This window comes from Schistocerca serialis, chromosome 2, assembly GCF_023864345.2.
Source record: "Schistocerca serialis cubense isolate TAMUIC-IGC-003099 chromosome 2, iqSchSeri2.2, whole genome shotgun sequence".
Lineage (NCBI taxonomy): Eukaryota > Metazoa > Arthropoda > Insecta > Orthoptera > Acrididae > Schistocerca > Schistocerca serialis.
This window is the reverse complement of record NC_064639.1, coordinates 85245040-85269230: the sequence shown is the minus strand read 5'-3', so window position 1 is coordinate 85269230 and position 24191 is coordinate 85245040. Positions and strand designations below refer to the sequence as shown.

The 24191-nt window shown below is 44.5% G+C and overlaps 1 protein-coding gene across 1 annotated transcript in view; it reads left to right on the top strand.

Annotated features, from left to right (window-relative positions):
• The window catches only part of LOC126455744 (Down syndrome cell adhesion molecule-like protein Dscam2), a 192788-nt gene that overhangs the window by 97749 nt on the left and 70848 nt on the right, over window positions 1-24191 (top strand). The window contains exon 7 of the mRNA XM_050091512.1: window positions 19011-19266. Coding sequence (XP_049947469.1) covers window positions 19011-19266 — 256 coding nt within the window. The remainder of the gene's footprint in view (window positions 1-19010; window positions 19267-24191) is intronic.

Below are 24191 nucleotides of genomic sequence, written 5' to 3'. Positions count from 1 at the left end.
CCAATGTGAAGCCACTCTTGCCTCGTCGCTCGACCTTGCTAAAAGCACAGGGTCATTCGCGTTATGTTGTGCATGTAAAGTAATGGTGCCTTACCGTCATTCCCTGGAGTAGGGTCCGGAGCCCGCAGAGCAGCGGCTCTATAGTGATGGCATAAAGTGTCGTCGACAGTGGGCACACTTGTCTGGCCGATCGTGAGATGGTGATGGGTCCCGCCATGCGTCCATTGATGAGCACTACGGATGAGGCGCCGTGGAATTGTTGCATCATGACGGTGACTAAACTCTGTGGAAACTTCATTTGCATCATCACTTCCACACGATAGGAGTGGCTCACCCTGTCATAGGCACGATCGAAATCTATCGATACCAGTGCATCCCGGAGTCGACATGTGGTTGCCAGCGTGATCACGTCGCGGTTATTCGCTGAGTGCCGTTTGTATGTTGCTGTCCCTTGCTAGCTGGCTTTGGTCGAGTGATATCACTTGGCGCAGTACGCGTTTGAAACGTGCTGCAAGAGTCCTGGTGTAGATCTTGTAGTTGCAATTAAGAAGGGTCAGTGGTCGGTAGGCATTTATCATTGTGGCGCCAGATGGTTTGTGGATAGGGATGACCATTCCTTCCACAAAGGCGGGCGAAAGTAGCACATTGGGAGACATCAATTCGCTGTAGTTGGTGGTCCATCGCGGACTCATGAGAGCTTTAAATTTCCGATGAAACTGTAACGGAAACCCGTCGGGCTCCGGCGACTTTTTCGACGCTCCTTATCGAGCGATTCTATTACGTTGTCGTTTGTGACTTCTCCCGTTAACTCTCGCTCGACCGTCGCGGATAGCATTCGTGGGATATCATGGAAGGCTGCCTCATCGTGTTCCGCTCTTCACAGAGGTGACCGTATTGCTCCACGAAGGCGTTGGCAATGTCTTTTTGCTTTGTCGTACGGTGACCGTCTGTATTAAAGCTCTGCGGCTACGTTGTTTTTCTCTGATAACGTGATACATCGACGGGGATTCGCCGCAGACTCGTTCAAAGGCCGTTGCGCGGACTGCGAGCTCCAGACGGCGTCGCGTTATGGAAATGATTTGGGCCTGTGCTCGTTTTATAGCAACACTGCGATCCTGTAATGGTGCGTATTCTGAAAGTTCGCGGAGCACCGTGAAATAAAATTCCGTCGTGTGGCGCCTCCACATCATCTGCTCCCTTCCGTATCCAATCAACGCTCGGCACAATACATGCTTAACGCATTCCAGCCACTATTGCAACGTCGTCGGATACGGCGGGAGGCGTCGTTCACATATGTGCCAAGTGTCCTCGATTAAGTAGCTGCCCTCAGGTTCTCTGAGGTGCACTGTATTCAATTTCCAGACATCTCGTTCACACTCGTTGACGGCTTACGGGAGACCGTGCATATGGATCGCAGGTTCGAGAAGACATGTTACGTATATTCGATCGAGGTGACTTGCAGAGTGACTTTTGACATATGTATAACCGCGTCTGTCTCCATGTATAGCCTCCCATGTGTCAATTAGACTCATGTCCTGTATCAGTTACCGCAGCTCCTGGAATCATTTATGGCGTGGGTGCTGATCCTTTAGTGCGTGCACGCAGGTGGGGTCGCCTCCAAATAAGATATGTTCATAACGGCCTAAGAATAGTGGCGCAATCTCCTCTGCGTAAAATCGGGATCGATAGCGCCTTCTGTCGGACCCCGACTGTGCGTAGATGTTGACAATCCGTACTTCTAGCTCTGTAAGCACCATTCCTCGCGGTGACGGCAGGTACTCCACATCCTCTGCTACCATGCCTTCACGTAGGAGTATCGCTGTCCTGCTGCAGCCCGTCTGTATTGGGTGCAATGTCTGTATCGTACCCATAGAGATCGAGGAAGCTCTCGGTACGTACAGGGTTATTACAAATGATTGAAGCGATTTCACAGCTCTACAATAACTTTGTTATTTGAGATATTTTCACAATGCTTTGCACACACATACAAAAACTCAAAAAGTTTTTTTAGGCATTCACAAACGTTCGATATGTGCCCCTTTAGTGATTCGGCAGACATCAAGCTGATAATCAAGTTCCTCCCACACTCGGCGCAGCATGTCCCCATCAATGAGTTGGAAAGCATCGTTGATGCGAGCTCGCAGTTCTGGCACGTTTCTTGGTAGAGGAGGTTTAAACAATGAATCTTTCACATAACCCCACAGAAAGAAATCGAATGGGGTTAAGTCGGGAGAGCGTGGAGGCCATGACATGAATTGCTGATCATGATCTGCACCACGACCGATCCATCGGTTTTCCAATCTCCTGTTTAAGAAATGCCAAACATCATGATGGAAGTGCGGTGGAGCACCATCCTGTTGAAAGATGAAGTCGGCGCTGTCGGTCTCCAGTTGTGGCATGAGCCAATTTTCCAGCATGTCCAGATACACGTGTCCTGTAACGTTTTTTTCGCAGAAGAAAAAGGGGCCGTAAACTTTAAACTGTGAGATTGCACAAAACACGTTAACTTTAGGTGAATTGCGAATTTGCTGCACGAATGCGTGAGGATTCTCTACCACCCAGATTCGCACATCGTCTCTGTTCACTTCACCATTAAGAAAAAATGTTGCTTCATCACTGAAAACAAGTTTCGCACTGAACGCATCCTCTTCCATGAGCTGTTGCAACCGCGCCGAAAATTCAGAGGCATCCAGAAGCTTTAAACTGCGCATACCATCGCCGAATGGAGTTAGCAGTTGGTGGATCTTTGTTGAACTTCGTCCTGAAGTGTCGTTGCATTGTTATGACTGACTGATGTGAGTGCATTTCAAGCACGACATACGCTTTCTCGGCTCCTGTCGCCATTTTGTCTCACTGCGCTCTCGAGCGCTCTGGCGGCAGAAACCTGAAGTGCGGCTTCAGCCGAACAAAACTTTACGAGTTTTTCTACGTATCTGTAGTGTGTCGTGACCATATGTCAATGAATGGAGCTACAGTGAATTTATGAAATCGCTTCAATCATTTGTAATAGCCCTGTACTTCCTGTAGAAGGACAATGTCGGCGTCTGACGCCCGCAGCATGTCTCGTTATAATTGCAATTTGGCCGGTGTTCGAACTGTATTAATGTTGACAGGGGCCGTTAGATACACACGCCGCTGTTCCTCAGGGCGTAAAGCGCACATTAACGCTTATGTCGACTTGTGTGCTGCTGCCCGGCGACATGGTGTCTGTGCGACCGTCTGCATCTTCTACGTGGTTAACATCCGGTGGACACCACACCGGTCACTGCGGCTGCGTCGTCGATCTGTGGATCAGTATCCGATTCAGCGGCCCAGTTCCTATGCTGAAGGTCCATCTTCCGACGTGTTTCTCCCGTCGGGCTGATCGAAGGCAAAGCTGTTGCTGCACTGGCTGGAGAGACATTTACCGGCGGATCTCCGTCTAGTGGGTCTGTATTTTGCCCCTGTTTCGTGTGATTCACGTCGTATTGCTGTGGGGGAAGAAGGACCTCTCGATTTGCATCCAGATTCACTTTGTCGTCGTCACACGCAACTCAATCTGCCGTGGAGTGCATTAGGCAGGTGTCAGACGGCGCTAGCCGTCATTTCTTGTGTCGCTTAGGCGGTCGTGTCGAAGCGCGGAAGTGACTCCCGGCGCTCAGGGGCGAAAGCAGCTGTCGGATCAACCGTAGGATCAATTTCCATCCCTCTACCGATTCTTACCCATTGGTCGACTGCGTCGCCGACTCCGGAGTGGCAGAATTGGAAGTCGTTTCTTCGCAGGTGGCTGTCTCTGTAGCAGGTGGCTGCCGTAAACTGTGACGATTGTGGACTCGTCATCATTCAGGGTGGGATCTGCTCGAAACGTGTCCACATACGTTAGCGCCGCGACGTCGGCGTTGGCGAAGGCACGGTTTTGCCGGATGGAACTCGCACAGTCCTCCGCTGCACGCATTCGGAACGGGCGTGGCCTTCTTTTCCGCGTCCAGAACATGTTTTGGGTTGTTAATCGTAGATGACTATTGCTCTGCATCCGCCGATGAATAAGTATAAGAGTACATGTTGTTTCAGTTCTATTCTGATCTGTCGCACCCCATTGAGAACGGGGTAGGTCGTGGAAGTTGGACCATTTTTCCTCCACGTGGTTAAGCATTGTTCCATATGCGCATAGGGCATTAATCAACAAGTCAGACGAAACCTCGAAGGGAAGTTCGAAGATGAGTATACTTCGTAATCCTAGTCCCACATGATCAATAGTTACCTCTTCAACATGTCCATCGGAGCGACGAAATTTGGGTCCATGTTTAGTATCTCGAATGATTCTGTCACATAATGCATAATTAATCAGGTTGGACACTGCCCACTATGGAGAGATGTATTTCAATAAGTTCGTGGTAATCAAGTTTAACTTCGTCTCTTATCAACCTTTCAGTTTCATAGACTTTCGATCGCGCATATTCATTGGAAAAACAAATTTTGAAAGTCGACTTCCGGTATACATGTGCCATTCTACATCGATGTTTTCAAAACCTGCGAGTGCGCCAGATAGGTACACAACAGCGCGCGTGCGTGCGCCTGAAGCAACTGGTTTTCAAATGGGAACCACAAACGTTTGATGACAACGCGACATGTCAACCGAATCATCCACTGGAAAACACTTCTCATGTGTCATACATGGCATTAGTGACAGTACGTCTGTCATATGATAGAAATCGATGCACCTAATTTGTACGCCTGGTGAGTGAGTGAGATATGCCCCCTTGCCCGATTTAGGTGCTCGTATGAATATGAATGTGATCACTCCTAAGGAAATAACGAAAATCTAATAGTTTGTCACATAAGCTGCAACAAATGAATGCAACAGTTTCACTATCACATAGTTTCTTTGTGCTCTGTCGAAACATACGTTTTTAACGTTTCTGAAGTTGCGTTCCGATTCGGAAGTTTTGACTCTTGAATTCGTTGTTGTATCATATTTTACACCCGCTTATTTGTTGTTTTCATTTCTGTGAGACGTCTATGCGGTATCTTGCCTGCTCATATTGTTAGTCATATTTACTTGCGACGGTAACGTATTCTACCGCACGACTCATATTCTACAACCAACGTATAGAATGACAACTGCCAAGACTGCGCTAAGAGAATAAACATTTCAGTGAACGGACAGACAGAAAAAGAAACCAATAAATTGCACGAGGGAGTCCACCACCTTAACCACTTCTTTTTTACCTCATTTTGTTCGTTATTGGCCGTTATATTTGTTGAGGGCGGACGTCCAATGACCCTTTTTCAAGTTCAACGTTGATTCATTCACTCGATTTTTTGTTACAGAGGGCAGCTGTCCCTCTGGCCGAAAACGCTGAGCTACTGTGCCGGCGGAAGCCACGATGCCGCAGGTATTCAAATTTCGCTTAACATTGCACTTGTCAGACTTGGACCATTTACTGTTTCTATTTTGCATTTTTTTCACAGTACAGTACACCTTCCTCACGTTTTCATGTTTGATCTGTGTTCAGTTTTTGACGGGATATCCACTAGGCCATCTTACCACAAAATCTGAGTGGGGTTCGATGTGGAGTTTCCCCTGTAAGTATAGTTGCACCAGCCGCCAAAAATTTGTTTGGTCAGCGTAAGGGCGTCACACAAAAGGTTTGAAGCGACAGATGTCACATTTTCTGCCACGGATAGCCTTATAACTAAATTCCGTGAACCCACGTTCCAAAACGAGTTCAAGATACATACTACTTCTTCCAACATGAGCCTAGGCACACCAGTCATGCAGTGGGGGAATTTTGGTCAAGGAAAGTCTGGACGTTATTTCCATAGCGACAGATTTCTAACTTGTTAGAAATCGTACAATTGCGTTTGAGTGTGGCTTTTGCGTGATAATAGTGGATGAATGGATTAAGTGTGCCAGCTGCAAGAATGTACGAGTAAATAGATTATGTTATAACCGGTAACCCCGTTCCGACCAGCCGACTACTTAAAGAATCGAACAGCCATGTGTAAAACAGCTCGATACTGAAGTGTATGCATTTAGTAAGCGATGTACTTTTTTTCTTTCTTTATTTTGTGAGGGTGTCAACGAGAGGAAGTTTCCTAAAGGCTTGACGCTAACTGCTCTCATTCACAAATACTGTATGAATACAGTCTGGGTGACCTGCGCGCCATGTGTTACGGTGCATGAAGATATATAGAGAGTCTCTAACTTTAATGCTTGGCTAATCATGTAAACCTTCCACGTAACATTATACCTCTTACCGAGCGGATCAGGTCAGCACTACAGCTTTTTAAATTTGGTAAATAATTATATAAATCCTCAAAATCTAATTTCTGCTTCCCTCGGAAGCCGTTAGACAGTTTTATTGGTACTATAGGCAACTATTTATTTATTTATTTATTTATTTGCAAGAAAACACCGACAACTGGTAATATTTTACATTTAAACACCCCTATTAAAGACTGAAATCACCACTGGTATTAGATTACATTGAAAGAACAAGTACTGAAATGATTAGACTTAATATCAGTTTATATTACTACGAGCAAACCTTTATAGAAAATAACTAGTTTCTAGCTTTAACCTGACTCTTGACACTTTGGTAGGTCACATCTGCAAGATCTATGGAAGTGAAATTCCATTCTTCTCTCCAGGGAAGCAAATTTGGTAACCGCTTTCTCAAAGAAGTACTCCTTCTTTCTGAGTTCTCCTAGTAGGCAACCTTCAATTGAAATACACACACCAAAAAAAGTTTTGCATCATCTAGGTTCCGAGTGTTCCGGAACCAGTACAGAAAATTGTAATAGAGATCAACATAAAAATCATTTCCGCCATTTTTATTGCTCATGAAAACCACACATGGCATGCTATACAGCCATACAGTGAGACCTTCAGAGGTGGTGGTCCAGATAGCTGTACACACCTGTACCTGTAATACCCATTAGCACGTCCTCTTGCACTGATGCATGCCTGTATTCAACGTAGCATACTATCCACATGTTCATCAAGGCACTGTTGATCCAGAGTGTCCTACTCCTCAACAGCGATTCGGCGTAGATCCCTCAGTGGTTGGTGGGTCACGTCGTCCATAAACAGTCCTTTACAATCCATCCCAAGCATGTTCGGTAGGGTTCATGTCTGGAGAACATGCTGGCCACTCTAGTCGAGTGATGTCGTTATTCTGAAGGAAGTCATTTACAAGATGTGCACGACGGGGGCGCGAATTGTCGTAGATGAAGACGAATGTCTCACCAACATGCTGCCGCTATAGTTGCACTATCGGTTGGAGGATGGCATTCACGTATCGGACAGCCGTTATGGCGCCTTCCATGACCACCAGCGGCGTACTTCCGCCCCACATAACGCCACCCCAAAACAGCAGGGAACCTCCACCTAGCTGCACTCGCTGGACAGTGTGTCTAAGGCGTTCAGCTCGACCGGGTTGCTTCCAAACATGTCTCCGACGATTGTCTGGTTGAAGGTATATGCGACACTCGTCGGTGAAGAGAACGGGATGCCAATCCTGAACGGTACATTCGGCATGTTGTTGGGCCCATCTGTACCGCGCTGCATGGTGTCGTGGTTGCAGAGATGGACCTCACCATGGACATCGGGACTGAAGTTGCGCATCACGCAGTCTATTGCACACAGTTTGAGTCGTAACACGACATCCTGTGGCTGGACGAAAAGCATTATTCAACATGGTGGCGTTGCTGTCAGGGTTCCTCCGAGCTATAATCCGTAGGTAGCGGTCATGCACTGCAGTAGTAGCCCTTCGGTGCCTGAGCGAGGCCTGTCATTGACAGTTTCTGTCTCTCTGTATCTCCTGTATGTCAGAACGACATCGCTTTTGTTCACTCCGAGATGTCTGGACACTTCCCTTGTTGAGAGCCCTTTCTGGCACGAAGTAACAATGCGGACGCGATCGAACCGCGGTATTGACCGTCTAGGCATGGATGAACTACAGACAACACGAGCCGTGTACCTCATTCCTGGTGGAATGATTCCCTGCGTCTAATAGGGGCTGCTCATGCATGGTTGTTTACATCTTTAGTGACTTCTCTGAACAGTCAAAGGGACTGTGTCTGTGATACAATATCCACAGTCAACGTCTATCTTCAGGAGTTGTAGCAACTGGGGTGATGCAAAACTATTTTTGATGCGTGTAATTCCAAGATGAGACAGTCTCACTTCTCCAGTAGAATTTCGATATTATCTCATGTTTTTCTTCACCGCTAAAAGCAACCTTTCTACTGAAGACATATTCAAAGGAGTTGTATACAGTAGTGACCCTGACCTAATAAACTGGTGAAAATTTTTGTTTAGCTCTGAATTAGTGCTCAGTAGTTCTGCAAGTTCACGCACGTTTTTATTGAAAAACTCTTCGGTACTGTAAACTAGTGAGCTCGTTTTTCAGTCGAATGGCGTCAGAGAACTTTCATATATCTTTAAGGAACTTTTGAAGCTGCTTTCGGAGACCTAGTTAGATTATTGTCCACAGTTTTCATGAGGCAGTTCATTGAAAAAATTTAATTTAGAATAATCTTGAAATTCTAAATGCAAGCAGCTACCAATGTTATCAAATACTTCGCAATAGATGTGTTTGTAGTTGCTATTCGTCCTATTTGAGACACGGTTTCGTGGAAAACTTGTTCACAGCGCGGCTATGGAGTGGCGAGTTTCTTGCATTTTTTGTTCGTAATACAAAATGTCTCTTACTTGTTCCTGCAGAAGGCTGTACAACACATCAGTACAGGTAAACATTTGGTCGGATCTGTTCAAGAGAAAAACAAATTTGAAATCTTCTAAAAATGCCAAAAAATTGTTACATGTTGCTAAAATATCAGAGTCAGTTTCTTGAGTTTGTTCTAGCATGATACTATACCAAACACATAGTTTAGTTACTTTCGTCAACACAGCGATCACCAATCTTGATGAGTAAATCGATGGCATTGGACAGACGTGTAGAAGACGACGTTGCAAAAGTTTATCCAAAGATTTAACACTTTTAGGAGATATTTTTTAAAAAAGCTGCCAGTCTGTCAAGTGAATTAAAAACTATTTTATGCTCCGTTATTGGGCTGGTGCTTTGAGAGAAAACAAGGTTTAGTACATGGACATAACAGTGAAAAGATATGGCTTCAGAGCTTGTGTCTTTTGTTATTGCGTGAACTCCTTTCAGATCTCCCGCCATAGTCGCCGCACCTCAATCGTTGAGAAGTCAATTTTTCATTACATCCGAATTCTAATAAGAAGTGTCGGATAAGTTCTCCTATTGTCTGAGCATGGTACAGAACCTCAAGAATCTTTATCTCTTCTTCGTATTAATAACCGAGGACAATAGAAAACTGTGCTTCATTTGCCACATCTGATGTTTCGTCGTCCATGACGGCTACGAAAAGCACAGCCAACCTAAGGCTTACACTAGAGAATGTTGAACTCGATTAGGAATTTCTTTAATCGCAGTAGAGGTTTCTATCTGCTCCGCCAAGAAAGGGTCATACTGTGCAACGTACTTCAACAATTCCACGTAATTTCCCTGATTAATAGAATTTGTTGTTTCGTCATATCTCCGAAAGGCCAATTCCTGTTTTCCAAAAAAGACTTTGGATTAATAAGCCTTTTAATGATGTTCCTGTTCCGCCTTACTTTTTATTAGGTAGAGATATTTTATTTTTAAGCTGCTCATCAAACGCAGTTTCTATTCTAGGAAGAGGAGGAGGAGATTAGCGTCTAACGTTCCGTCGACAGCGAGGTCATGGAGCACAAGCTCGGATTAGGGAGGGATGGTGAAGGAAATCGGCCGTGCCCTGTCAAAGGAACCAGAGCGGCATTTGCCTGAAGCGATTTAGGAAAATCTACATCAGGATGGCCGGACGCGGGTTTCAACCGTCGTCCTCCCGAATGCATGTCCAATGTGCTAATGCCACCTCGCTCGTTTTTCTATTCTAGTTTCCCCAAAAGCAGCTATAGCTACAGACGATCGCAGATGGTTAATAGATAGTACGTGCTCGGTTATCGACTTCAGCAAATTTCCCATGTGCGTGGATTAAGTTTTCTTATACCTAGTATTTCTATCATTTCGAAACACCAGACAATATTAGCAAAACACCACATTTAGACCAACGTTACCGGCTAGCCAGACAGATTTGGTGTAATATTACACTTAAAATGTCTAGTGACTTTAAAGGTCTTTATAATCAACTTCAGTAGTCCTGGCATTGGCCGTCCGTTTTTAATTACCTTACACTTTTCTGATAAAGAATGGGCAGAAAAAGGCTTAGACAAAAGCTCTCTATAATACATGTAGACATAGGTCTATATTAGACACCGGCAGCAAAAAATCACAACATAGGGAATGCATTTTTCTAGGTAACATATGCAAGTGATTAACATTTCAAGATCACAGCTTAATGTAAGAGCGAGATAGGCCATTACAAATATGAAATGCTGGTACATTAAAAACCGGTGTAACAATCAGAATGTTGTAAGCAAGCATGCAGGCGTGCATGCATTGTGCTGTACAGCTGCCGGATGTGAGTTCGTGGCGTGGAGCTCCATGCATGTTGCACTTGCTCGGTCAAAGAAGGGACAAAACGCTGTTTGTGGATGCCGCTGGAGTTGTCGTTCGATGGTGTCCCATACGTGCTCGACTGGAGACGGATCTAGTGATCGCGTAGGCCAAGGCAACATGTCAACACGGCATGTCGACACTCTGTAGAGCATGTTGGGTTATAACATCGGTATGTGAGCGAGCGTTCTCCTGTTGGAAAATACCGCCTGCAATGTTGTTCTTGAATAGCAGCACAATATTTCGAATCACCAGATTAACCTACAAATTTTCTTGCAGTCAGAGAACGTGGGATAATCACGAGAATACTCGCGCTGTTTTACGAAATCGCACCCCAAACCGTAACATGGGTGTAGCACCAGAGTGTCTAGCACGCAGACAGGTTGGTTGCTGGCCCTCAACTGGCCACCTCCTAACCAACCCACGGCCATCATTGGCACCGAGGCAGAACCAGCTTCCATCAGAAAACACAACAGGTCTACACCTTGCCCTCCGAAGAGCTCCAAATTGACACTACTGATACCGCAAATGGCGGTGGTTTGGGGTCAGTGGAACGCTCGCTACAGGGCGTCTGACTCGAAGTTGTTCTTGAAGTAACTAATTTGTAACAGTTTGTTGTGTCACTGTGGTGCCAACCAATGTCCCAATTGCTGCTCCAGGTGCATTACGATGCGCCATAACCAAACGCTGACAAGATGGTCTTCCCTCTCAGTTGTGTCGTGTGACCGTCAGGAGTCTGGTCTTCTTGAGAGCGTACATTCTCGTGACCACCGCTGCCAGCAATCATTTACTCGTACATTGGCTCCATCCTGCCAAGTCTTTCTGCAGTATCGCAGAAGGAACATCCAGTTCCTCATAGCCCTATTACACGACCTCGTTCTAACTCTGTGATGTGTTTGTCTTCTATTTTTCTTAAAATTGTAAGATTAACATACTTAATTAATTAATTATATATTTATAATTAATATATCATGTAATTAATAATGCAATTATAATATTAAATGCTTCGGCTGTCTGAATGGTCATGGCACACCACTGCGTTTTAATTTGTTTCTTCATTACTATTACTCACAACACATTTTGCAGATAGTATACACATATATCACTGGATGTACCTCCAAAATTGTATCATTGAGCCACACGTATTTCTAGAGATATGACAACACAACCACTGAGTGACGTGAAAATGAAACAGTAGGGTGAAATTCGTCAGAGATTCAAGTGGAATATGTATACAAACATGTGTTAAATAGGTGAAATACATGTGATGTGCATGTACATGGGGAAAGTCACAGGTAAAGAGCTCCTTCTAAACCCCTAGAGTGGTATCAACCAAACTTGGTACAAATATTATTTGCTATCTGAAAAGAAATACTGTAGGGAGTAAGAGCCATCACCCTCCTACTGGGTGGGGGAGGGGGCTGATAATGTTTGGAGAGAAGGGGGAGGATGAGGTGGACAGAAAGCAAAAAGGTACAAGGAGGATGTGGAATAAGATTGCGAAGGAGGAGATGTACAGAGAGAGGGGAGAGGGGGAAATGGACATAATGATAAGAGAAGGAGATGAACATAGAAAGGGGAGAAGAAGATTTAGACAGAGAAAGAAAGGGAGGAGATGGAATGAGAGAGGAAGGAGGTGGAGATGGACAGAGAGAGGTGAGAGAAGCAAATAGACAATGAGAAGGGTAGTAGAAGAATGGGAGGAGGAGATGAACTTAGAAGGGGGATGAGAGGATGAATAGAGGGGGAAGGAGCGGAGAGGCAGGAGGAGATTGACAGAGAGTGCAAAGTGGAGTAGGTGGGCAGCGAGAGGAGAGGAAAAGGAGTTGGACAGAGTGCAGGGGAATGAAGAGATGAACTGATATAAGTATGAAATAAATTCATACCTGCGCAATGCCAAGTACTGTGCTAGTAACAAAATTATACTATTCCTATTATACAGGGTGTCACACTCAAACCTCCTTGATTTCAAGGACCCAGGAGGAAAAAACCACAGTAGATAAGACAATGAGAAATGCACCACATTGCAAAGTATCTCAAAGAATTTATTTACTTATCATCAATACACATCTACATGTGAACTATTTGTAGCAATTTCTTGCCAAGTTCTTTGTAACATTTCCCCCTCTCCTGCTCGCCCCTCGGCACAACACAGCTCACGGCACCGATGCGCGTACCGCCTCACGTCTACCACTCTTTTCCCGCACCGCAGCCATTCCGAGGAGCAGGAGGCAGACGACCCTTGCTCCCCACCACACCCCCGACTTCTAAACCTGCAGTCGCAGTGACGTGGCCGAGCCGTTTCCCTTTCTCCACCTCGGCCGTCGCCCTGGTGCAGCTTAGGGCCAGCTGGAGTGGGCCCGGTGGACACGCCACTTCACCCATACCCCTCTTTTTCTGCAACCCAGCAGATACCTCCCTTCCTGCTGCTTTTCCACTCTCCTACCGTCGACCACCTGTTCACAAGTCTTCGTGATGTTTGGAGCCAGCCACTTTGGGCCCGCAGCACTTAACTGCAGTTGCTGCCACGTGCCTTACTGCACTCCACCCCCCCCCCCCCCTTCCTACCGTCATTCATCAATGGGAGACGTGGAAAACAGAGAACGACGCAACCTCTCAGTAGTGTCCGATATTCTGGAGCTGTGTGGCTGAAACTTGAGTGTTCGTACAGTGATTTTAAAATGAATAAACTACATTGTTTGTTTAAAACGCCCTTTCGTTTATTAAGTATGGAAGAGAGCTAGCAACCAATCGGTTAGGAGCACTTCGACCCAAGGATTTCTCGGTGTCTCCACTCGACGGAAAGAAGAATAGAACTTTCTGCAACACATGGTTCTCTAAAATGTCTTGGATAACAGCGAGTGAAACATATTTTGTTTCTATTGTGCCGTATTTAATGGTGAAGGACTGTGGACAACAGGGGGCTGTAAGAATCTAAAGAATTTTAGAGTGTGCATTAAGAAACACGAAGAAAGTGGACAACATTTAGAAAATGAACGTAAATACAAAAAGGCTAGCACACTTGACATTGCTGTTCGGATTGATTCGGCGTGTATAATAAACATAATAAATTAGTTACAAAGAATAAACACATATTAAACAGAACAGTAGAGAGTTTAATGTTGTATGCAACTCACGACTTCACACTAAGCGCTCACTATGAAAAACGGGAGTCAGCAAACAGTGGCAATTTCTTACATCTCTTTTAGGAAAATATTACAGACTGTTAGATAAACACCTGAGCAGTTCTAGCACTTCTATATCTAAATATACGAACATCACATACGACACAAATGAACTTCGGCGCTATACGTATCAAGTTTGCATTGAAGAAATGATTAAAGATAATAATTCTGCCACTTTTATTTCAGTGCAGGCAGATGAAACAACAGATACACGGAAAGATATAGGTGTTAACTCTTTCCGTGCGCTATACGAGATTGGAATAATAGAGAATTGTGAAGGTGATTCATTGAACCCTCTGCCAGGCACTTAAATGTGAGTTGCTGAGTATCCATGTAGATGCAGCTGTAGATATTACCTGCAGAAGTCAATTTAAGGGGAAGAAACCTGTTGAAAGATTCCTTTCCTTAGAAAATGTTAGTAATAGGACAGCATGTGGGCTTAGTGAGGTTTTAAACAGAAGTCTGGAACCCTTCAACATTAAAGAAAAACACACTACTTAGGCATACAATGGCGCCCCAGTAATAAGAGGCAGTCATTGTGGTTTAAAGACTCTGATGCAGAGTACACTCCTACATAACAAGCATGTTCATTGCTATGAGCACCAAATGAATTTGGTTATTCACAATGCTTGTAGTAAAAAATAAAGTCTGTTAGGTTGTTCCTCGCAAATTTTTCTGGATTTAGAACGTTTTCTCTTCATCGCCTAAGTCAAGTGGTTTGTTGGGGACACTCTGCAACAAGAGAATTCCTTCCGTCTCTTCAACTAGATGGGACTTCCAGTCTCGTGCAGTAACTAATGTTCAAAAAAACAAATTACACCCATTGGAATGTTTTGATAAGACTGAGGAAGAAGATTCTTGGGATGACATTACAATAAGAGCAGCATTTTCTTTAAGAAATTTACTTCACAATCGAGATTTTTTGTTCCTTCTAAATTTTTTCTACGAGATTATGAAACATATTTATATTTTGTATAATACAATGGAAATGCACAGTACAGATGCCATTACCATATCCAATGAATTATATTTTGAGTCAGCTATTTCGGAAACACGAGAGAACATTGATAATTTTCGAGTTTATAAAGATGAATGTCTTGCTTTTTTCAAGAAAACGTTCCAAATATATCACAGAATTTAATCTGACAGTAGATGCTAAGGAAGTGTGCGACTTGTGACCACCCAGCTGAAAGGAAGATTCCTAAACTCTCATGCATCCAGTAGCGTCGAAATTATTGATCCAAAGAACTTTGCTTCTTTCAAAGAAGATTTCCAAACCACTTTAGTCAATACTTTTTCATTACGTTACAGTCCCTTTATTTTACATGATGAATTTAAAAGTGAATTTTCAGTGAGATATCACAATGCTACATTTAAAGGCATTACATCAGTTTCTCAGCTGTTCACCTTTCTTGTGAACATTTCTTTGAAGAATCGTTCGCTGAACTGCACAAAACGTTGCAAATTGCACTAAATACATCTGTTTCAACAGCAGAAGCAGAACGCAGTTTCAGCACTTTAAAAAGAATTAAAACCTTCCTCAGGAGCGGTATGGATCAGAAAAGGCTGACCTCGCTGGCTGTTTGTTCCATTCATAAGAGGGGATCAGTGAAATTCCAAACAACGGAGTAATTGATATGTTTGCCGGTCAGAAGAATAGGGGTGCACAACTATTGTATAAGTATATGAAGATAGTTAACGGTAAACGATGACAGCCAAAACAAATCTTGAAATATGAAGATAGTATCTAGTTAAGTCTCACCGGCCATTTGACTATCTTCTTCTGTGCGGATGCACAGACAGTGCCTGAACTCTTACGGGAATCGGCAGCAAGCCGCGAGTAATAATGGGCAGGGGCACTATGAATATAGTGCGGGACAATAATCTGGGAATGTGGGTCTCACAGGAGGTGTGCCAGAGATAAGTCCTTGCAGTCGCACTATCCTCTGTGTCCTCGGTGGCTCAGATGGATGCCGGCACGGTAGCTTAGCGTGTTTGGCCAGAGGGTTTAGCTACCCTATGTAATAAAAAACTGAGTAAACTGATCAACGAACAACCTGAACGAGTGTCATCGGACGTCTGCCCCGAACCAATTCAACGAACAATGTAGAACAAAATGAGATAAAAAAAATAAAAAATTAATAGAGCGTCTGCCATGTAAGCAGGATATCCCGGGTTCGAGTCCCGGTCGGGGCACACATTTTCAACTGTCCCCGTTGGTTTATATCAACGTCTGTATACAGCTAGGGGTATTCATTTCATTGTAATTACTGTATAAGTACTTTGCTATAGTAGAGTTCGTTAGTTAGCGTGCGAGATGGATAAAACACTCGTGAAACCATTCCTAGCCAAGGTTTCTCCCAGAGTATTTGCCCTTGTCCATAAGGCAAAAGCCAGGAGGGTCCCTATATTTGGTCTCTGGTGCATTTCCAATGGGGAAGAAGTTCCAAGCTTTCTCCCTCAATTACATCATTTTTCTTATTACACTACAATCAGATTACAGAAACACAACTGGAATAATTATGAACATGAGCAAAGGGAGAGTTGGCGACACACACACACACACACACACATACAATCATACACGCACCCCAAAAGGGAAAAAAATGGTCAGGTAACATCTGTATACTGGATGATTCACGAAGATATGCTATATTTTGATGTGTTATTCTACAAGTAAAACTAAAGAAAAAAGCTCATATAAACGTAAGTCCACAAATGTTTAGTTAGCGACTTACGGTTAATAAAATATTTTGCCTGAAATTTAGCAACTTCGCTAATATGAAGCGATCGAGGTTTGAGTAAAGCACGATTGCCATTTATTGTGTTGTTAATTATCTGGTGAATCAAATAAAACATTCCCGAGACGTGTATCTGCAGTAGTTTTCCAGAACGTCCAGAGGAACAAAAGAGTAATTTCGTAAAATTTTTAATTTATTAACTACTTGGCCCAATTTTTTTTTTTTTTTCAAATTCGAGACAATTGCAGAAAGTTTTCAGTAGAAGTTCCAAGATTAGGAAACGGCTGAAATAACTCACTAACGGTTGCCAACAACGGCATAAACGTTTCTACATTCTGAATGGAAAGTAAACAAATTTACTTGTATAATAATGTTTGCGTCTCTGTATGTTCTGGAAAACTACTGCAGATAATGTCTGGGGCATGTTTTATTAGATTCATCAGACCAATAACAAAAAAAAAAAAAAAAAAGGGAAATCGTGCTTTACTTTAACCTCGTACAGTTTTGTGATGGCTTCATATTAGCGAAGTTGCTAAATTTCAGGCAAAGTCTTTTATTAGCCGTAACTCCATAACTAAACATTTGCGGACCTATGTTTATATGAACCTTTTTCTTCAGTTTTACTTGTAGAATAAAATTTTAAAAAAATTTGCATATCTTCGTGAATCATCCTATATCTATATTATTATTTCGTGAATTATATTTAAATTTTTTAATTTAATCATATTGACTATCTTAAGAACATATTTAAGCAGTCAGACATAAATGAACACTTCTTAACAATGCCGATACACAGTTTACTAACCAACGTAAGTGAGAACGAGCCGCCACTACCTGCTGACAACCAAAGATCACCTAGTTTGTACTGAGAATCTCTGTGGCGTGACATATCGACCATCGAAGACATTGTTTGAAAAATATCCAGCGTACAGATGTGAAAATGAAACTACAGAGTTCGCGTCACATTCATCGAAAACCAAAAATAATATTAAACGTTACAAGTTTCGTCGTGTCGAGACTTGGAAGATGATGTTTTTCCGCTTTCCTTGTATGCAGAATAAGTCGTCGAAGACAGAAAACATTTCGGCCTCTAATATCAGACCTGGTGCAACCAGTGGCTGCTGAATCTCAATCCTTTCAAGACCCAGGCAATCATTGTAGGTCGTACCACTCGCTCCTTCCGGCTCCTTGATTTCTCCCTTACCATCGCACCCGTCCTGTCCGCCCCCCTCCCCCCCCCCCCCCCCCGCCATCCTCAACTACCTTGGCCTCACCATTCACTGTCACCTCACCTGGATCCCTCATCTCTGCTCTATCCAATCTAAAGCCCACAACCGCCTCTGACTCCTCAAACTCCTCTCTGGCTGGTTATGGGGGTTGAACCCCTCTACCATCCTCCACACCTACAAATCCTTAATCCATCCCATCCTCTGCTATGCCAGTCCCACCTGGATATCCACTCCCCCCCCCCCCCCCCAAATTCTACAAGTCCCTCCAGATCTTCGAGCGCCATGCACTCTGCCTCGCCTTCTGTATACGCCTCCCACCCCCACGCGAATCCTCTATGACCTGATTCCTTTCCCCAATTTTCTCTATTTCCTCGAACATACCCATGTCCTCTACACCTCCCACCACCTTGATCCCCCTTCGTCTGGTTGCTCATGTCCTCTCCAACCTTCCCCCCGCGCCCGCCCCCCCCCCCCCCCCACTCTGCCGCGCCTTTACCGTTGTGTCCACCCTATCCTTCACCTCTAGACCCTTCTCCTTTCCCATGATGGCTTCCATCAACTGCCCCTCTCGGATGATGCCCTCTCTCCCTCCATTTATACCTCCTATCAACTCTGATCCTCACTTCCCCCTCCCTTCCTGTGTCCTTTCCCCGGGCTCCCTCTTCCTTACCATTCCATCCTGTTTTTTCCCCGTCTACCCTCTCTCTGCCTCCCTTCTCTCCCCCTAAGTCAATTTTGCTCTCCCCTCCCCTGCCATTCCCACTCCTTCTCGCCTCTGCCCAGCCCCCCTTTTTCTATGCCCCATCCATCCCTCAGCTCCCCCTTTTTTTTCTTTTCTCTCCTCCCTCCTTTTCCCCCTCATAGGTTCGGGTACCCCCCCCCCCCTCCCCATCTGTCACCTGTATAGTGCTGTTATAAGTGAGTGTTCAGTGTTATGCATCCCCTGTCAGTCTTGCGAACAGCCACCATACTGTCGTTAGTTGTGTTTTTTCTCTTGTGCGTGTTTTTTAATTGTGCCTGTCTCCTTCTTGTGTATCTTCATCCGCATCGTCGCCGCAGTGTTTATATATTTAAAATTCCACAACTTTCCGCCATTTTACAGTTTTTTACAGTGTCACCGTTTTTATCACCTGTTTTTCTTGTTTGTTTATCTTCTCATTATGTTTCTTAACTTTTCTCTAGGCTGTAGAGCGGCATATTACGCTGCGGCCAGTCCGCCGCCCTCTCTGGGGGAGTTGGGGGAACTGAAATCCAATAAAGGAAAATATAATAATATGAGAGTGTGCGCGTCGGCACTGAGCGCAGGTGAGCGTGGAGGCGGGCAGCGCGGCGGTGTCGGGCCGCGTGCGGCTGGCAGCGGCGGCGCCCGAGGACGCGGGCGTCTACGAGTGCGTGGCCAGCTCCGCCGGCGGCGTCGCGCGCCACGCCGCGCCCCTCCACGTGCGGGGACCGCCGCGCGTGCGGCCCATGGCCGACCGGCGCGTCGTCGCCCGCACCGACGCCGCCTTCCACTGCCGCGTCACCGGCTACCCCGTCAGCGAGATCCGCTGGCAGAAGGCAGGTCAGTGCCCACGCTGCGCTTACGAGTAGGCTACTCTCAGCTTCGCTGCCTCTTCTCCACTCACCATTTTGGTTACCTCCTCCGACGGCCGACGACTGGTCGATTGATAATCTCAAGTTTGTAATGGGATCGTTGATACTTAATGTTCGATGATCAGCTGTGTAAAGTAAGTTCCATCGAATACTCCGTCCAAATGTAGAGTTATAAAGTATTTTGTTATTTCGTCGGTGGGACCATTCTCTTCTGTGGGATACGATGCTACCTCTAGTCTCACGTCCTACTTCTGAGGAGAAGAAATACGTGGTGAGTCAAAAAGGACTTTACAGCTTTGGAATGATATACGAGGGGTGTTTGAAAAGTCCGTGCAAAAACAAAAACTACTTACGTGTTTGGAGTAAACCTTTTTTATTTTTCGACATACACACTTCGTCCAACGTTGTTCTAATTTGTGATCACTTCCAAATAACAGGAATTGTCCAAGTCTGCAAAATAGCTATTAGTTGCTGCAGTCACCTCCTCGTTTGAATAAAATCTTTGTCCCACCAGCCATTTCTTCAAATTGGGGAACAAACAGCAGTCCGAGGAAGCCAAGTCTGGAGAATAGGGGGAATGTGAAACGAGTTGGAATCCTATTTCCATTAATTTTGTGACCACAACTGCTGAGGTGTGTGCTGGTGCATTGTCGTGATGGAAAAGTATTTTTTTGCGGTCCAATCGCCGGCGTTTTTCTTGCAGCTAAGTTTTCAAACAGTCCAATAACGATGAATAATATGCACCTGTATTAGTTTTACCCTTTCCCAGATAATCAATGAGGATTATCCCTTGCGAATCTCAAAAGACAGTCGCCATAACCTTTGGCCGAAGGAATGATTCAAATGGCTCTGAGCACTATGGGACTTAACATCTGAGGTCATCAGTCCCCTAGAACTTAGAACCACTTAAACCTAACTAACCTAAGGACATCACACACATCCATGCCTGAGGCAGGATTCGAACTTGCGACGTTAGAGGTCGCGCGGTTCGAGATTGAAGCCTAGAACCGCTCGGCCACAGCGGCCGGCCGAAGGAATGGTCTTCGCCTTTTTTGGTGCAGATTCTCCCTTGGTAACCCATTGTTTAGATTGTTGTTTGGTCTCAGGAGTATAGTACTGTATCCATGATTCATCCACAGTGACGAAACGATGCTTAAAGTCCTGCGGATTCTTCCTGAACAGCTGCAAATCATCCTTGCAACACTCCACATGATTCCGTTTTTGGTCAAGCGTGAGCAGTCGCGGAACCCGTCTTGCGGATAGCTTTCTCATGTCCAAATGTTTATGCAAAATAATATGTACCCGTTCATTCGAGATGCCCACAGCACTAGAAATCTCATGCACATTAACTATTCTGTCATCCATCACCATATCATGGATTTTATCAATGATTTATGGAGTCGTAACCTCCACAGGGCGTCCAGAACGTTCAGCATCACGTGTGCCCATATGGCCACTCCAAAAATTTTTAAACCACTTATAAACTGTTTTAATCGAAAGTGCAGAGTCACTATAATGTTTATCAAGCTTCTCTTTAGTATCCTGAGGTGCTTTGCCTTTCATAAAGTAATGTTTAATCACCACCCGAAATTCTTTTTCGTCCATTTTCTGACAATCACTCGACTTCCTTGATTCACACGAGTGCCCAACACAAAGAAATAGACCAATATGGCTGAAACTTGGTGTGCGTTCTTTCCAAAGATGCTACTAACTAAACATGACCTCGATACGCGCCGGTGGTGTCATCTCTCGGACTTCGCACGGACTTTTCAAATGCCCCTCATATGAATTTATTGAGATAACTTATCAACTTACAAAATCGGTAGATTTGTCATTTTGTAGCACACAACCTCAAGTTTGATTCACGAGTGCATCAGTAGACTATTCTGCCACCAGAAGCACCAGCGTCGTGCAAAATCAAAATGGCTTCTTTCACTGGTGCTCGCTATGTGCTTTGGTTTCATGAAACTAACTCTGCAACAACTAATTGTAAAATGTAAATTTTCAGCGTGGTCCAATGGATTTCACCTTAAAACCTGACGTTTCGTCCCTATCTGCGACGGACATTTTAAGGGGGATCGTAGCTTTTGTCGAATGTCCGATTCACACCCTGGCTCGCTACTGGTTACAGCAAAATTCCGCTTCCGCGAGCTCCCGCGCAGTTGTCGTGACGTCACTTGTTTTGAATACGCGAGCGCAGTCAGCCGTTGTCGATTGTCGTCGTCCGCTGTCGCTATCATCCCACGATGGAAGACTGGTACACGTCTTCTTCAGCACCGGAACCCAAATTTCATTCAATTTCACGCCCTCCTCCATCCTAATGAACTTCCTGGGATATTTCGCAATTTCTGTAGCCTCCCTCTATGGCCTTTCGAGGTATCCGCTTGTGGCTGCTAGTACTTACATCTACATCTACATCTATACTCCGCGAGCCACCTTACGGTGTGTGGCGGAGGGTACTTATTGTACCACTATCTGATCCCCACTTCCCTGTTCCATTCACGAATTGTGCGTGGGAAGAACGACTGCTTGTAAGTCTCCGTATTTGCTCTAATTTCTCGGATCTTTTCGTTGTGATCATTACACGAGATATATGTGGGCGGTAGTAATATGTTGCCCATCTCTTCCCGGAATGTGCTCTCTCGTAATTTCGATAATAAACCTCTCCGTATTGCGTAACGCCTTTCTTGAAGTGTCCGCCACTGGAGCTTGTTCAGCATCTCCGTAACGCTCTCGCGCTGACTAAATGTCGCCATGACGAATCGCGCTACTTTTCGCTGGATCATGTCTATCTCTTCTATTAATCCAACCTGGTAAGGGTCCCATACTGATGAGCAATACTCAAGAATCGGACAAACAAGCGTTTTGTAAGCTACTTCTTTCGTCGATGAGTCACATTTTCTTAGAATTCTTCCTATGAATCTCAACCTGGCGCCTGCTTTTCCCACTATTTGTTTTATGTGATCATTCCACTTCAGATCGCTCCGGATAGTAACTCCTACTTAGAGTCCTACTGAAGTGAATGTGGTGGTATTCTGGCTGTAAAGCATGTTCCACTACAGCTGCTCTGTCAGTCTCCCCTCCTCTGTAATTGCCCCTGTGTTCATAGAGTAGTTACTCTTTTTGTAGTACCCACGTATACCTCCACACAACTACACGCAATCGTATAAATTCCAGTTTTTGCCAGCGGTTGGCAAGAATCCTTGGCTGATTTTAGGTGATGTCCGTAGATAACCGCGATGTTCCGCTTTTCCAAGATTTTTTCTATCCGGTAAGACACATCCTTAATGAATGGCAGGAAAACTTTAGATTTTACCGGCGCTTGAACATCACTTTTAATTTCTACGCGGTGAGCTTAAAGCTCTTTTCACCTCAGCGAACGAATAACCATTCTTGACCAATGCATTGGTGAAATGTTTTAATTCTACGTCAAGTAGCTCTGGTTCGCAGATTTTCCTTGCTCTATCCGCCAACGTTTCTATGATGCCTCGCTTTTGTTGCGGGTGATGGTTCGAATTCTGGTGTAAGTAACGGTCTGTGTAAGTGGGTTTTTGGTAAACCGTGTGGTCCAAGCTACCATCTTCTTTCTTGAAAACTAGCACATCAAGAAAATCTAACTCTCCGCCTGCCTCGTCCTCCTTGGTAAACTGAATCTTCAGACTTATCCCGTTCAGATGTTTGTGATACCGATCCAGGTCCCACAAAACAAATGTATCAGCCACATAACGGAACCAAACATTCGGTTTCTTGTTCGCAATTTCCAATGCCTCCTCCTCAAATTGTTCTATAAAGAAGTTTGCTTTAACCGGGCTTAAGCGGTTCCGCGTAGCCACATCATCTGTATGTTCATAGAAGTCTTCGTTCCATTTGAAATACTTGCTTGTGAGCAATATTTAAACAGTTCTGCAACATCGGGAGGAAAAATCCGGTTCAGCTGTTGCAACATTTCATTGAGTGGAACCATAGGGAATAGCGACATCACATCAAACAAACTAATATATCCCAGGGCTGTACCATTATGCTGTTTAATTTGCTGATAAAATGTGCCGAATTCTTGATATACGAATCAAATCGCCCCACATGTGGTCGTAATAATATTGTCAAGAACTTGGCAATCGAATAGGTAGGAGAACCAATTGCGCTCACTATAGGCATTAGAGGAACATGTTCTCTGTGCACCTTCCGCAATCCATAAAGTCTTCGTGCTAGCGCAACAGAATTGAACAGATTTTTCTGAACGCTCTGTTCGACAGAGGATTTATTTATCGGCCGCGTAACAGTTCTAAGAACTTTGTAAATGGGGTCATTACTTAGTTTCCTCTCTGTTTGTGGAACTAATAAGTCGTAAATCGTACTATAATAGTTGGTCGCATTCAAAATAACTTTTCCATTTCCTTTGTCAGCGGGGAGAATGATAACACTATTGTCCTTATTAAGGCGTTTTATGGCATTCCTCTTATCCACAGTTAAATTACTTTTTGGAGGCTTTGCTCGAGACGATACTGTTACAGCTTCTAAACGGATTTCTGCAGCCGTAACCTTGTCCACAAGATAAATGCCTGCTTCTACGCTGGCTATTATTTCTTCCGTGGTCACAACTCGCGGGCTAATGGCAAAATTTCCGCCCTTGGCAAGCACATATCTCTAATCATCTGATAAAGAATGTCCGGACAAATTGATAACCGTGCGGGAAGCGTCTAAATATTAGATCCTCTTATTAGGTTGCAAATTGTCAAATTTCTTCTTCTGTCTGTTAGACGCTGTCAACATTCGCTTCCTAATAATACTGTGCAGTATGTCAGTTCTATCCCAGTCACCACTACACAATTTATTGCTGATGGTAATATGGAGAGACATTAACTAACAGTCTGTGCTTGCCAGGTCCCAGTGGGT